General features: G+C 34.6%; 1 protein-coding gene across 1 annotated transcript; it reads right to left on the bottom strand.

Annotated features, from left to right (window-relative positions):
* Positions 1-531: 531 nt before the first annotated feature.
* Positions 532-6,313, bottom strand: LOC119995224 (DEAD-box ATP-dependent RNA helicase 53, mitochondrial-like). The gene is made up of 8 exons (XM_038841661.1): positions 5,854-6,313; positions 5,046-5,173; positions 4,454-4,865; positions 3,969-4,067; positions 3,583-3,807; positions 2,645-2,806; positions 1,476-2,025; positions 532-890 (listed from the first exon to the last, which is right to left on the bottom strand). The coding sequence occupies exons 1-7, from the start codon at positions 6,289-6,291 to the stop codon at positions 1,513-1,515; spliced, it is 1,977 nt and encodes a 658-aa protein (XP_038697589.1). The 5' UTR covers positions 6,292-6,313; the 3' UTR covers positions 532-890; positions 1,476-1,512.
* Between the last annotated feature and the right edge of the window lie 7,999 nt (positions 6,314-14,312).

Consider the following 14,312-nt stretch of genomic DNA (forward strand, 5'->3'; position numbering starts at 1 on the left):
CCTCCCCTATATGATCCCAAAATGAGGAAAGTTACATGTTATGTTGAAAAATAATAAAATATTTGATTTAATGTTGGAAGGAATGTGGTTGGAGTGGTATTAAAATAAAAATATCATAAAAGGGCTGAATTAGTCCTACTTTGCTGGATTGCATTCAACGGCCTATTATGGTACTCTTTGGCCTTCATAATTCAGTACAGAAATCCAGATAATTATACCATGAAAGTATCATTCAAGCTTTGTTTTTTAAGTAGATGATTTCCGATGGTGATAAATCAAGGTCCCTGTTTGGCACAGGGAGATGAGCATCTTGGATAAATCACTACAATCAATCATGCAGCTCCTCTTGCCTTAACATGCACTTAATACAACCTTAATTACATAACCAATCAATCAAAATACCTCGCGAGGATTCCTGCATACACGAGATTCAAACATGTTTTTCACCACAAAAAATCCTCCGGCACGATAGGAAACTCAATGCAGTACAATTTTTCACCATGTCTATTATACCCATACCAATCACCCAACTTACGAACAGATTCCTTCTTGTATTGAATGGGGTGAATACAAAAACTTAGAAATTGTGTACTCATGAATGAACAAAAAATTAAGCGGGAAAACACAAAAATAAAAGGAAAGAACTGTTAAAGCAGCATACTATTTTCCTTAACTTTACACATCACACATGAGCTAGATTAATAAATTATTCTTGGATAATAATATAACCTAAATGTCCATCAACAATAAGGTATCAAGTACACCCAGCAGCAGAAATCCATCATGCCTTGCAGGCTTGCAGCCGATCCAGCAAACTAGATGTATTATACGGGCTCATCGTTTCTCATTGTTCATTTTATCCAGGCATTAGTTATACATTGCCTTCTCACCTGTCGTTGAAGACATGCGTGTTAGAACAAAACAATGACAGCATAAAAAATAAAAAAAAAATGGATATTGAGAAAGATAAATAAGTCGGAACAGCAGTTATTATAGGCCCAAATTGGAGCGAAAGATATATGAAGGACAACAGTTCTACTTCAATACGAGGACATGCGTGGAGTATGCACAAACAACAGGAGGATGCAAAGGACATGCACAAACAGTTCATCTTTGCACAACAATGCACCCTATGCAAAATGGTAGCACATTTCACAACTCCACTGCATTAAGAAATTCCACACAGATGTCACTTCTGGGTAATGCACCACACTGAAGAACATGAATAATATGAACACTTTCGGATCTCCTCAATTCCACCAAGTAGATAAAATGAAGCATCTTACAAACTCCAAATCAACGTTCCCAACCAATTTCAAGTTCTAGAAAATGAGGAATTCTAGTGCACAGACTATCTGTTTCGGAAAAGAATAAAGTCAACAGGCAGAGTATGACATAACAAAGTACAACAGCAATGCTTCAGAGAGATAATTCGCGGGGGGGAAATCGCTTTATATCACTTAAGAAAGGCATACCACAAACTATGAAGATAGAATGGCTTTCTCAGAGTATTTAATCGTCAGCAAAACTGTTGTCAGCAGAGCGGCCACCAAATTCACTAGAATAAGTGCCAAAACCACGACTTCTTTGGGTTGATCGATTAGCACCATATCCACCAGAACGTCCTGAACCAAATTCACCAAAACCGCTAGAACTTCGGCTTGACTTATTGCCACGAAATCCACTAGGACGACCTGAACCAAAGTCCCCAAAACCACTAGAACGGTCTGATCTACCAAACTCCCCAAAACCATGATCGGCACCAGGAGTATCAAAAGTCCCAGAACGGTAACCATCAGAACCAACACGTCTAGAGCCAGATCCACCAAAACGACCAGATCCATTAGAGCGACCAAACCCAGGACTCCTGCTTCCCCCAGAACGACCAGATCCATAATCCCCTCGACTACCAGAACGTCCAAATCCTGTATCTCCAAATCTATTCTCTCTCATGCCAAATCGATCACCAGCAGCCATGCCACCGAACATGTCCCCAGCTCCACCCTCGACAGCAATCTTAGGAAGCTGAAAATGATTAACATTGAGTTAGCGTCCTATCAGTTCCTACGAGGTTAACGTATGCATGCCACATGGTGGGAGGTAGCCATGCAACTGTACAGCGACAAAATAAATTATCCCACTTAAGCAAAAAAGAAACAGATATGTGGGTAAAAATTGTTGTCAAGATTGTTGCCACCATCTCTTTTGGAGTAAGCATATATTACATCACACCATATCTAGACTTCCAGAAAAGGCATGAATGCATCCTATTATCAATATCAATGTCATTCATACATTCAGACAACAACAGAATGTGGGTTTCCACTACATTTTGCCTTCCCTAATACTTATTATCTTTCTTGTTTGTAGACCAGAAAAGCAGCCCTCTCAAAACTTAGGAGAAAACAACAGACGTTATTCTCCACATTCATATAAATCATAATGCTATGAAGCAAAAATATACTTTTCTTTTGTTAACTGAACAAAAAAAAAGCAGCAGACACTAATTCACACATATTCAGACACTAATTCACACAGTTAAAACACCAGTAAAATTCTACGGTCAAGTAAAAATTGTGCTGCCTTGTCAACATCTTAAATTAAGAACAATCTTAAAAACAGCATAATGGATGTCAGTCCTCACCGCTGTAAATCTGCATCCAATGTCACGTTCGATAACCTTGACAGCCCTGGTTTGCGCCTGTGTGTAGATCAAAATGGCAGTTCCTTTCTTCCCTGCACGGCCTGTACGACCAGATCGATGAACAAAAGTCTCTGAAGAGTTTGGCAGCTCGTAATGGATTACCTGGCAACAAATTAACTCATATAATTTAACAATAAGCATAGTTGTTATATCGTATACCATAGAAGGTATCGAAACTCAAATTTCCATAGTCTCACATCGTATTATGAACCATAAGTTCATAAAATAAAAGAACTAAAAATATTTCATAAATAGATCTACGAACATAACTAAATTAAATATTATAATAGGGAGGACTGAAGTACATTAGATTGCTACTGAGAACGAAATTAATGTTCAACATATGTTTGAAGCTGAGAACAATTCGCACCATGTCATTTGCCATCACCACAAAGATTAAACTAGTCATTTCAAAACCTCCAACTGGAAATGCGTAAACAAGGTGTCAACACACAAAAAATTACAGCTTCTCAAGGGAAAGTTAACCTTGCAGCTCTTTTAAATTTACCTCTTTTACTTTTTTCTCAATTTGCTTTTTTATATGGGAATTTCATGTTGCCTATTCTACTTTGACGCATCAAGATTAAATTTCAAAGTAATCATTTATTTTCTTTCGAATTTTGAATATTCACATCTACTCCCTACTTTCAAAGCTCAAATTGAGGCATTATGACCCAAGCTTAACATTTCTTTTCAGCAATTTTCTCAAGGGAGAGAACCAATTATTAGAAGAGTTGTATGTAAAAGAATTATATGAGAAATCTCTAGCATGGCATGCACAATTGAAGAGAAGATGAGTATAAACTACCTGTAAACTACACAGTGAACCTTCAAAGATTAATAACTATGGATAAATCTCACCTGAAATATAAACTCACCAGATCAACATTTGGAATATCAAGGCCACGAGCAGCAACATCAGTAGCAACTAATACATTAAAATGTCCAACCCTGAAGCCTGAGAGTGTCCTTTCCCTTTGACTTTGGGAAATATCCCCATGCAAAGCCTCACATTTCAAGTTCCTTGCCATAGCATATGCCAAACGATCAGCGTCACGTTTGGTTTGAGTAAAAACAATGCACTTCCCTCCTTTTGCATGCTCCTAAGAAAACAAATATATGAAGCTCAGGAAAGCAATTGATGTTGACAGGGAACGCCAATAATAGCAAATATTACCTACAAAATTCTTCAGGAACAGGAAAAATGATAACTAAAAGTAATCATATTATGATAGTTTAAGAGTGAGAAGGAGTAGGCTTGTACCGTTATAAGAGGAGAAATAATCGAAGCTTTTCCATATGTATCTGAAGGAATTGAATAAAGGGTTATTCCATCTGCCAGCTTCTGATCAGATTCTCCCACCTAGATAACAAATACACAATATAAAACTAATAATCACAAGAATAAGACTATCAAAACAATGGTGCATTTTTCTATGAAACTATAAGGTTAGTGTAAGTATTTGAAGAACTATACCTACCCCACTGAACAAATGTCTAAAGACAAAAATCATGCTAATTGGCAACTGAAAATGACAAAAAAAAAACCACTTTTTCCAAACATGCTATTAAAAGTATACCACTAACAATGTAGCAACCACTCAGCCGATAGAAATAGTAGTAAGACAAGAATTTATGAACACCAATGCAGGCAATTGGCACGCCAACATAAAATATGAAACAACTATGACAACAGGAAGCCATAAGAGTAGGCCAAAGAGTGATGAGAGAAAACGACTATGCACTCACAAGATCAATGGTTATAGGATTATTCATATGCTTCCTGACAAGCTCCCTTATCCAAGTAGGCCTTGTTGCAGAGAACATCATGGTTTGACGTTTATGCGGCAACTTCTCCATGATTACATCAACATCTTCGGCAAATCCCACGCTAAGCATTTGATCAGCTTCATCAAGAACAATAAACTGAATCTCTGAGAGATTTAAAGCACCTCTCTTCATCAAATCAATGACACGACCAGGTGTTCCAACAGCTATATCAACACCCCAGTTGAGCTGCTTTATTTGGCTTGATATGGGTGTGCCGCCATAAACACATATTGTATCCAAACCAGGTGCTGACTGTTGGAATTCCTTCTCAACTTGTCGCGCAAGTTCTCTAGTCGGTGCCATAACTAAGGCCAAAGGATTTCTTCCTTTTCTGTATAATTTAAAAAGAACACGTGCATGTAATGAACAACAAAAAGGCACCCAATAAAACAAATTGGCTTATTGCATCAACCAAGTGAGCCCAGATAACCATGTAATCATCTTCCAAGCAGAAAAATGAAAGAACAAGAATCAAGTAGGAAACATTATTCAAGTGAATTAGTGAACAAACCCGTGCTTCTTATTGAACTCGATGATTTTATCCAAAATGGGAATCCCAAAAGCAAGAGTTTTCCCTGTTCCTGTTCTAGCTCGACCAAACATGTCACGCCCTTGCATTGCTGGTTCCAACACAGCTTTCTATAATGAAGAAAAATTAATAAAAGATACTCCAGCTCCCAAAAAAAAAAAAAGTATTTGAACTGATACATCAAATGAAATCTGCATGGGAAGCCACCAAAATAATTTTCAATTGGAAGAAAAAAATGCACTTCTGCCAATAAAGGCGTATATATGCAATCTACATGCAAGTGCTTCAAATTATTATGGAATAAAAGAGAAGTATTACAACACAAACAACACATTTTGGGATCTAATGCCTTAATACTAAAACAGATGATTAATAGACAATATAATGCCAGATATCAGTCCTAGGTTTGTTAACCAAGACAGATACTTTTAACTGCAATCTCCAAGATGTAAATAAGAGAAATTAAAATTCTCAAAACTTCACCCCAGGACAGTTCCTGCAACAATATTTGAGAATTTTCCAGGATGCTCATATCTCCAGCATAGATAGCCAGATATCAAATCTTTTAAAATGTATTGCAGACGTCGAATCTTTTAAAATGTATTGGCCCTGATTGACATCCTGACTGAAAACAGCTTCGCTGTTATAGTATTATTGAAAGAAAGAAACAACTATAGTTTCAAAAAGCGACCAAAGCTCATGTTCTCACAACACAAAGATCCCTACATTTCAAAATCATTTAAAAAATACTTATTAAATTTGTATGGGAATGAAAGAATGATAAAATCACCTGAATAGGAAACAATTTGGTAATACCCCTCCCCGCCAAAGCAGACACAATATCTCTAGATATCTCAAGTTTCGCAATCTCAATCCCATCCTCAGCATCCCCGCCAGTAGTCCCTCTCTTCTCTTCAACGTATCTAAAATCTGCTAAAGCATACTCCGTCTGTACAGCGGCCGACGCCCTGAAACTCAACGGCCCGGATTTCACATGAAAGCACCTCCTAAAGGGGCCGGACAGTGAACAGAATCCGGAAGACGCTTCAATCTTACCGGGAACAACAACGGCGGACGCAGACAAGACGAAGGCAGAGTGGTGTTGCGGAAGAGTCACGACGGAGGTCGAGGCAGCAGCTAAAGCCCCCTTGGAGGCCAATGGCAGTGAGGTTGACGTTAAGCTCATCATTGTGTATGGTGTTCCGGCAGTGGTGGGAGTAAACCCCATTAGGCTGAATAGGGTTTAAGAAATGAAAGGAGAGAGTGCGTTTTTCTTGTTGGAAAGGAACACTTATAGATAAGAGGTCTAAAGCGGGCCGGTCCGGATATAGGTATTCGGCCTGCCCGTCCGTCAATTTTTTCGGGTTAATCTGTGTGAACGCAAAACAAAAGCCTGGCCCATGTTTACGGACGGGTTTGTTCCTTTTTCTTCAATTTTTTATGATTTTGGAAGAAACCTAAATCCTTGCCTGAGTAAGTGTTATTCTTCATTACAAAAGCGTATATATGATGCACGAAAGAGAGAGGGTAAGGGCTTTGCTTATAAGTCACTTGGATAGATTATGTCAGATCGATGTGGAATTATAGTATTTACGAATTGTATTAATTTATCGGTACTTTGAGTTATAATCCTCAAGTCAACTAATAAATAACAAAATGAAATGTTATCTAATATTTCAAAATAACTTTTTTTTATAAGTAACGAGATATATTCAGAAATAACGTATTTCAAAATAGCATTATAATAATTAAATTACTAAATATATAATAAAATAGGAAAAAGGTTACGTTTTTTTTAAAACGAATGAGAGGATAGTCGAACTCTAATCACCATGATAAAATTCCGATAAAAAAATATATAAAATCCACTAATTATACGACATTGTAACTTCTAATGTACGTGCTACAAACTTTACCAATCCATGATTTTGTAATATCTAATAGAACTGAAAATACTAATGATTCAATAACCAATCCAATAAAAAAAATTATAAAATTCATTATTGTATAATGTAACTCCATATTTGCTAAAAAATATACCTTTAACAACCAATCCGATAAAAAATGTATAAAATCCAATATTGTACGATATTGTCCCAATCTTAAGGATGGCAAAAAAACCGATCCAAACACTATCTATAGGATACCCGGTCCATTTAAACCCCACAAACTGATCCCATAGGGTTTGGAAATGGTTTTGGTTTTGATTTTCAAACCCGTTATAGTTTAAGATCGGGTTTTATTTTTTATGTCAGGTTTTGGGTACCCGAACCGTTTAATTAAAAAAAGGAATTATAGTAATAACATTATTAAATCATCTATATAAAAGTATACTATTAGGATGTTAAATTTTAACATGATCAAGCATATTAAATAATATAATATAATATAATTATAGATTACACATTCAAATTACAACAACATGATAAGTCAGATTATTTTTTAAGAAATTGAATTATACATTTATAGAAAAATAAAAAAAAATAAAAGTTAAATGGTAAATGGATACCCGATGGTAAGCGGTTATGGAACGATTCCGATTTTGAAAATTTAAATGGTTTTTGGAACGGTTTTGGTATTGGGTACCTTAAATGAAAACGGTTTTGGTAGTCACTAATTAGAAGGGTGCCCGATCTATTGTCATCCCTATGTGAGATATTGTAACCCTCAATCATTGTGCTAAAAATTCTATCAATTCATAATTTGATAATATAATAAAATTGAAAATACTCAATTATTCAACAACCAATCCGATAATAAAATGTATAAAATCATTATTATACAATATTATAAATTTATAACCCTCAATTATGGAACAAACTCTACCTACCCATAATTTTGAAATATAATTCTACGTAAAATTATAGAATAATCTCATTTACTTGTTAAAAACAAAATATATACTTCATATGAACGTAAAAATAAATGAATTTATTATACAAACATCATATAATTGATCGAGTTAATAAAAGACACCTCATGTTCAACTATTAACATATATAAATTCCCCTCATCTATATTTAGCTATTGATTATGGCTCCGTTTGGTGAACGATTGTTGTGATTTTTAACTATAGCTTAAAAACTTGCAAAAAATACTGTAATAAAAATTGTGAAATAAGTTGTGAGGTGTTTGATGAAAGTTTTAGATGATGCTAACTCATAAGTTGTATAATAAATTTAAAATTATTTACAATTTAATAAAACAAAATAAAAGAAAACAAGTTAAAAAAAGTCCATCATGGAGCCTTTTCTTATAACCGACGGTATCTCTGGCATTAAATCGTCGTTTAGTGGGGCGATCCCGCAACAGTGGAGCGATGTCATTGCGGGATTGCCCCACCAAACACACACTATATGCAATAGTCATGATTCATACATCACATGTGGATCGGTAAGTTTCTATTAGTTGGTGTTACGTCCCATGCAACCATTTTTATGGTAAGAGTCCGGAAGACGCTTCAATCTTACCAGGAACAACAATGGCAAACGCAGACAAGATGAAGGCAGAGTGGTGTTGCGGAAGAGTCAATATGGAGGTCAAGGCAGCAGCTAAAGCCCACTTGGAGGCCAATGGCAGTGAGGTTGATGTTAAGCTCATCATCGTGCTTGGTGTTCTGTTATGGCAAAGGTGGGAGTAAAACCAATTAAGCTTCTGAATAGGGTTTAAGAGATGAAATGAGGGAGTGCAATGTTGTTGTTCGAAAGGTAGGGTTATAGATAAGAGATCTAAAGTGGGTCGGTCCGGATATGGGTACTGGGTAGGCCTACCCATCCGTCAACTTTTACGGACCGACCCGTGTGAACACGAAACAAGAGCGGGCCCATGTTTATAGACTAGCTCGTTATCTTTTCTTGAATTTTTTTAAATGATTTTGGAAGAAACCCAAAACCTTACCTTAGTAGAGTGTTATTGTTCATTATAAAACCGCATATATGATGCACGAATGAAAAATGGTATGGGCTTTGTTTATAAGTCCCTTGGATAGATTATGTCAAATCAAATAGAATTATAGATTAGACATTCAAACTATAGCAACATGATAAGTCAAATTTTTTTAAGAAATCGAATTATACATTTGTTGAAAAAAAATTAAATGGTAAACAGGTACTCGATGGTAAACGGTTTTGGTCTTAGGTACCTTAAATGAAAACGTTTTGGTAGTCACTAATTGGAAGGGTACCCGATCTGTTGCCATCCCTATGTGAGATATTGTAACCCTTAATCATTGTGCTAAAAATTCTATCAATTCATAATCGATCTATACAATACTATAGAGCTGAAGCTTAGAGAAAGTTCTCCCACATTTCTGTTGTGCCATGTAGAAGAGAGATTTTATGTCTACCAATCACATGGAAAATATTATTTGAAAATGTAAATGATGTTTTGGTTCATGGTCTCTTTACTAATGTGTAATGTGAAACGGATTAATGTAATTCAATGTTTTCTTTGAACTTTCAAGAGTTTAGAAATCATAGATTAGAATACATACCTTTCCATCCAAAAGTAACACATCAATGCTTAAATGTCCATTATCGTTCTTAATATCAAACGAATCGCATACCTTTTGCCAAGTGGACTACAACATGCCAATTGGAATGAGATGCATTGAGATCTTGAAGGAAAGTTGTGGCATGCCTTTTTGCACTCACTTGATCAAGAATAGCAAAGTCTGCTCATGTAATTCGTAGAAACACCAATGTTGCTATTTTAAGACTCTGTAATGTTGTACTCTTTTGGTACATGTTTCTTCAATGGTGGACTCCAAAATTGATTCAATTTATTTAATTATTCTCTCAGGCTTTTGGACTTCTACAAGTGCTTGGGGTGTTTTGATTGTGTCTTTCATTATGGTCTTCTCATTAGCAAATACATGTTTATTCTGCACTCTTTAATGATTGGTCGTCTTTAAAACTATTGCTTAGATAGTTTGAGTGGATTCAATGAACCATATGCATTCTCCAGTTATTAATCATTTTACATTCCATGGATGTCGTAGTTGGTTTAATCAAAATAACATCAAATTCATGTTACTTTGTAGAGCATAATGAATACTATTTGTTGGGATTAATGAACTTGCATTCATGGGGCCATTTAAAAAAGAAATTTACAAGATTTACGTCTCATCCATCATGAATCTTATAAAATTGGTGTGTTTCTACGAATCACATGAGCAAACTTTGCTATTCTTGATCAAGTGAGTGCAAAAAGGCATGCCACAACTTTCCTTCAAGATCTCAATGCATCTCATGCCAATTGGCATGTTGTAGTCCACTTGGCAAAGGGTATGCGATTCTTTTGATATTAAGAACGATAATGAACATCTAAGCATTGATGTGTTACTTTTGGATGAACAAAATCAAATGATTTCTCTTTTAAAGGTGTTCATCGTTGAAATATTGACAAAAGAAGGGGAAGATATGATTCACGCAAACATTCGAAAGCACAGGTGGAGATCTTCCGAGGAAGACTAAGAGAAGTCAGTCTATGCAACATGTACAACAACTAGATAACGTATTCCATGCTGTACATTTACAAACTAAATCTACCTATGCAGTGATGTTACATTCAATGTTTCGTTATGGGTTGAAAAGGCATGTTTATTCCAAGATCAAATTGATGAGGGATAAGAAAAATAAAAAAATTTATCACGATGTCTTTTATAGTCGAGAATTTTTGGCCAGTGACTTCTCTACCAATTCAAATGTATGTTAGCTGTGATCTATTATATCTTCTAAACAAGTTGTTTTAGTTTTTTTTTTTCATTGCAAATGAAACGTGCCTATCTTCAACTGGTGCCACAAAACTATATCTCAATCTCGACATACCAGAAGCTAGAGAAATTCATGCTATGTATATGGTTTGTCTATTCCACATGCTTTTATATACTATTATGAATATGTATGAATTAAAAAGTTAGAGAGAATAGAATTATGCAATGATTGTTTAATCCATGTGTTGAATCCTGTTCAAGTGTAAATTTAAAAAGGGGAAAAAAAACTGGCGGAGGTCTTCTATGTCTTTGATAAAGACTTCAAAAAGCTGATGATTTTGTAACTTCACGTGGAGATTTTTTACTCAAAAGAAAAATGGGATGCTTAAGTTTGATCTTACCAAAAATGTCAGTTAATGCAAGGGTTTGGTGTATTGTCATAATGGTAATGAGACAATTTAGTTAATCAAATTGGGTTCCTTTTTGTCCTAAAAAAAATTTGTCCATGCATATCACTGATGAGGAACTAGGGGGTGATTGATAATGTGCAATACCGACATTTCTTAAGGCCATATTAGTTTGTCCAAAGTCTTGAGCACGTTTTTATCCACAGCATATCTCAATCTTGACAAACATGTGTATCTTAGTCTTCACATGTCATATAAACTATCCATCCAATGAATCGTGTTCCCACAAAAAATATATAATACTTAATTTAACACATTGAGAATGATATCCAAGTTATTTCATATAACCAGATGCGTTCCATCAAATCAAAATATATGGCCAGGAAACAATTCAACGACTTTGTATTGAGAGTATATGACTAATTATCTCTGAATATATTTGAATATTACTTTATTAAGAGAGCTTGATACGACTTCAATCGAACTAGCAGCACATATATTACTTTCATAATTGAATATTACTACTCTGTTATCATATTCTATTTTTCAACAAAAATATCTATTTGTCTTCCAAAAGTATAAAAATACATTTAAAGCATAAGAGAAATAAATACCGCAAAATAGACCATGGAAACAATGCATTTTTTGTTTAGTGTTAGATTTAGTGAAACTTAAAGAAATACGTTGGATTGAGTGACTCTGATGTAGTGTTTAGATGGTTGTATTGATCAAGAAATATAATGCCTATGTTTTGTGTTGACAAATTGAGTGACTTTATCAATTGTGAGATTAAAGGGGTAGTTTGAGGCTGCTATAGAGTTACTTAGATCTCCAATACGGTTGAATTGGGTCTTTTTAATCAAATTATATGCTTCTTCATAAAATCAAATGCTGCCTAAGGACATATTAAAGCATAAAATCTTATAATTCATTCGGTGATCATATAAAACGCGCATAACACGGGTGTGCACCTAGTTTGAATATATAATAGAATTGAAAATACTCAATGATTCAACAACCAATCCGATAATAAATGTATAAAATCATTATTATACAATATTAAAAATTTATAACACCCCATTATGCAACAAACTCTACCTACCCATAATTTTGAAATATAATTCTACATAAAATTATAGAATATTCTCATTTACTTGTTAAAAACAGAATATATACTTCATACGAAAGTAAAAACAAATGAATTTATAATACAAACATCATATAATTGATCTAGTTGATAAAAGACACCTCATGTTCAACTATTAACATATATAAATATTTTTTTGGGTGCAAAATGTTTATGAAACATAGCGGGATTCCTTAGGAGAGCAGCGATCAAGCATAAGAGGACAAAAACTTAAAGCTCTTTCATGCCCCCTCATCTATATTTAGCTACTGATCATGGCTCCGTTTTGTCAACGATTGTTGTGACTTTTAACTATAGGTTAAAAACTTGCAAAAAAGACTGTAATAAAAATTCTGAAATAAGTTGTGAGGTATTTGATGAAAATTTTAGATGATGCTAACTCATAAGTTGTATAATAAATTTAAATTATTTATAATTTAATAAAATAAACTAAAATAAAACAAGTCTATAGTGGAGCTTTTTCTTATAACCAACGATATCTCTGGTTTTAGATAGCCATTAGTAAAGCGATGTCGTTGCGGGACCGCTCCACCAAACACACACTATATGCAATAGTCATGAGTCACACATCACATATAGATTGGTAAGTTTCTATTAGTTGGTGCTAAGTTTGATGCAACCATTTTTATGGTAAGAGTTCGGAAGACGCTTTAATCTTATTGGGAACAACAATGGCAAACGCAGACAAGACGAAGGAGTCAAGATGGAGGTCAAGGCAACAACTAAAGCCCGCTTGGAGGCTAGTGGCAGTGAGGTTGACATTAAGCTCATCATCGTGTTTGGTGTTCTGGCAGTGGCGAGAGTAAAACCCATTAGACTTTTGAATAGGGTTTAAGAAATGAAATGAGGGAGTGCGATATTGTTGTTTGAAAGGAAGGGTTATAGATAAGATATCTAGAGCGGGCCGATCTGGATATGGGTACTGGATAGGCCTGCCTGTCCGTCAACTTTTACGGATTGACCCGTGTGAACTCAAAACAAGAGCCCGACCCATGTTTACGAACTGGCTTGTTCCTTTTTCTTGAATTTTTTTAAAATGATTTTGGAAGAAACCTAAAATGTTGCCTGAGTATAATGTTACTGTTCATTACAAAACCGCATATATGATGCACGAATGAGAAAAGGGTATGAGCTTTGTTTATATGATGCTAACTCATAAGTTGTATAATAAATTTAAAATTATTTACAATTTAATAAAACAAGTTAAAAGAAAACAAGTTAAAAAAAGTCTATAGCCTTTTCTTATAACCAACGGTATCTCTGGCTTTAGATAGTCGTTTAGTGGAGTGGCGTCGTCGTGGGATCGCCCCACCAAACACACACTATATGTAACAGTCATGATTCACACATCACATGTGGATCGTAGAGTTTCTGTTAGTTGGTGTTACGTCTCATGCAACCATTTTTATGGTAAGAGTCTATGATCCAACAACTCATACAACGATCTATTAGATCGCGTTTCTTGTATTTGTTCTCATGAGAAAATTAAGTGACTATTTCGGGTAGGGAGAGCTTCAATTATTTGCTACAATTCTCCCCTAAATTATCTTAAATCATAAATTAAAATGCGTTTTTTTGAGTATTTTAGTATTAATAATGTTGGAATATAGTAAATTTTCAAAAAAATCAAAATAAAAAATCCTAAAAATAAAATCTAAACACTAAATCCTAAACCATAAACTCTAAATTATAAACACAAATTCCTAACTCCTAAACTGTAATATGTCATCAAATAAATAAAATCATAATTTAATATGGTTTTAAGAGAATTATAACTATAATTGTAGCTAAAAATGGCAGCTCCTCCCCGCTTTAATATTCCATATTAAAAAGATATGCTTTATGGTGGGGTTAAACTGCAAATACATTTAAAAAGATTGGTCATATATGAGAAAAGTTAATAAAAGAAAGTGGAGGGGATGCGCCTTCCAAGGCAAAGAAAAATTATTAAATAATTATTGATTATAATGTTAAAAAAAAAA

Source organism: Tripterygium wilfordii, chromosome 3 (assembly GCF_013401445.1).
Source record: "Tripterygium wilfordii isolate XIE 37 chromosome 3, ASM1340144v1, whole genome shotgun sequence".
NCBI lineage: Eukaryota > Viridiplantae > Streptophyta > Magnoliopsida > Celastrales > Celastraceae > Tripterygium > Tripterygium wilfordii.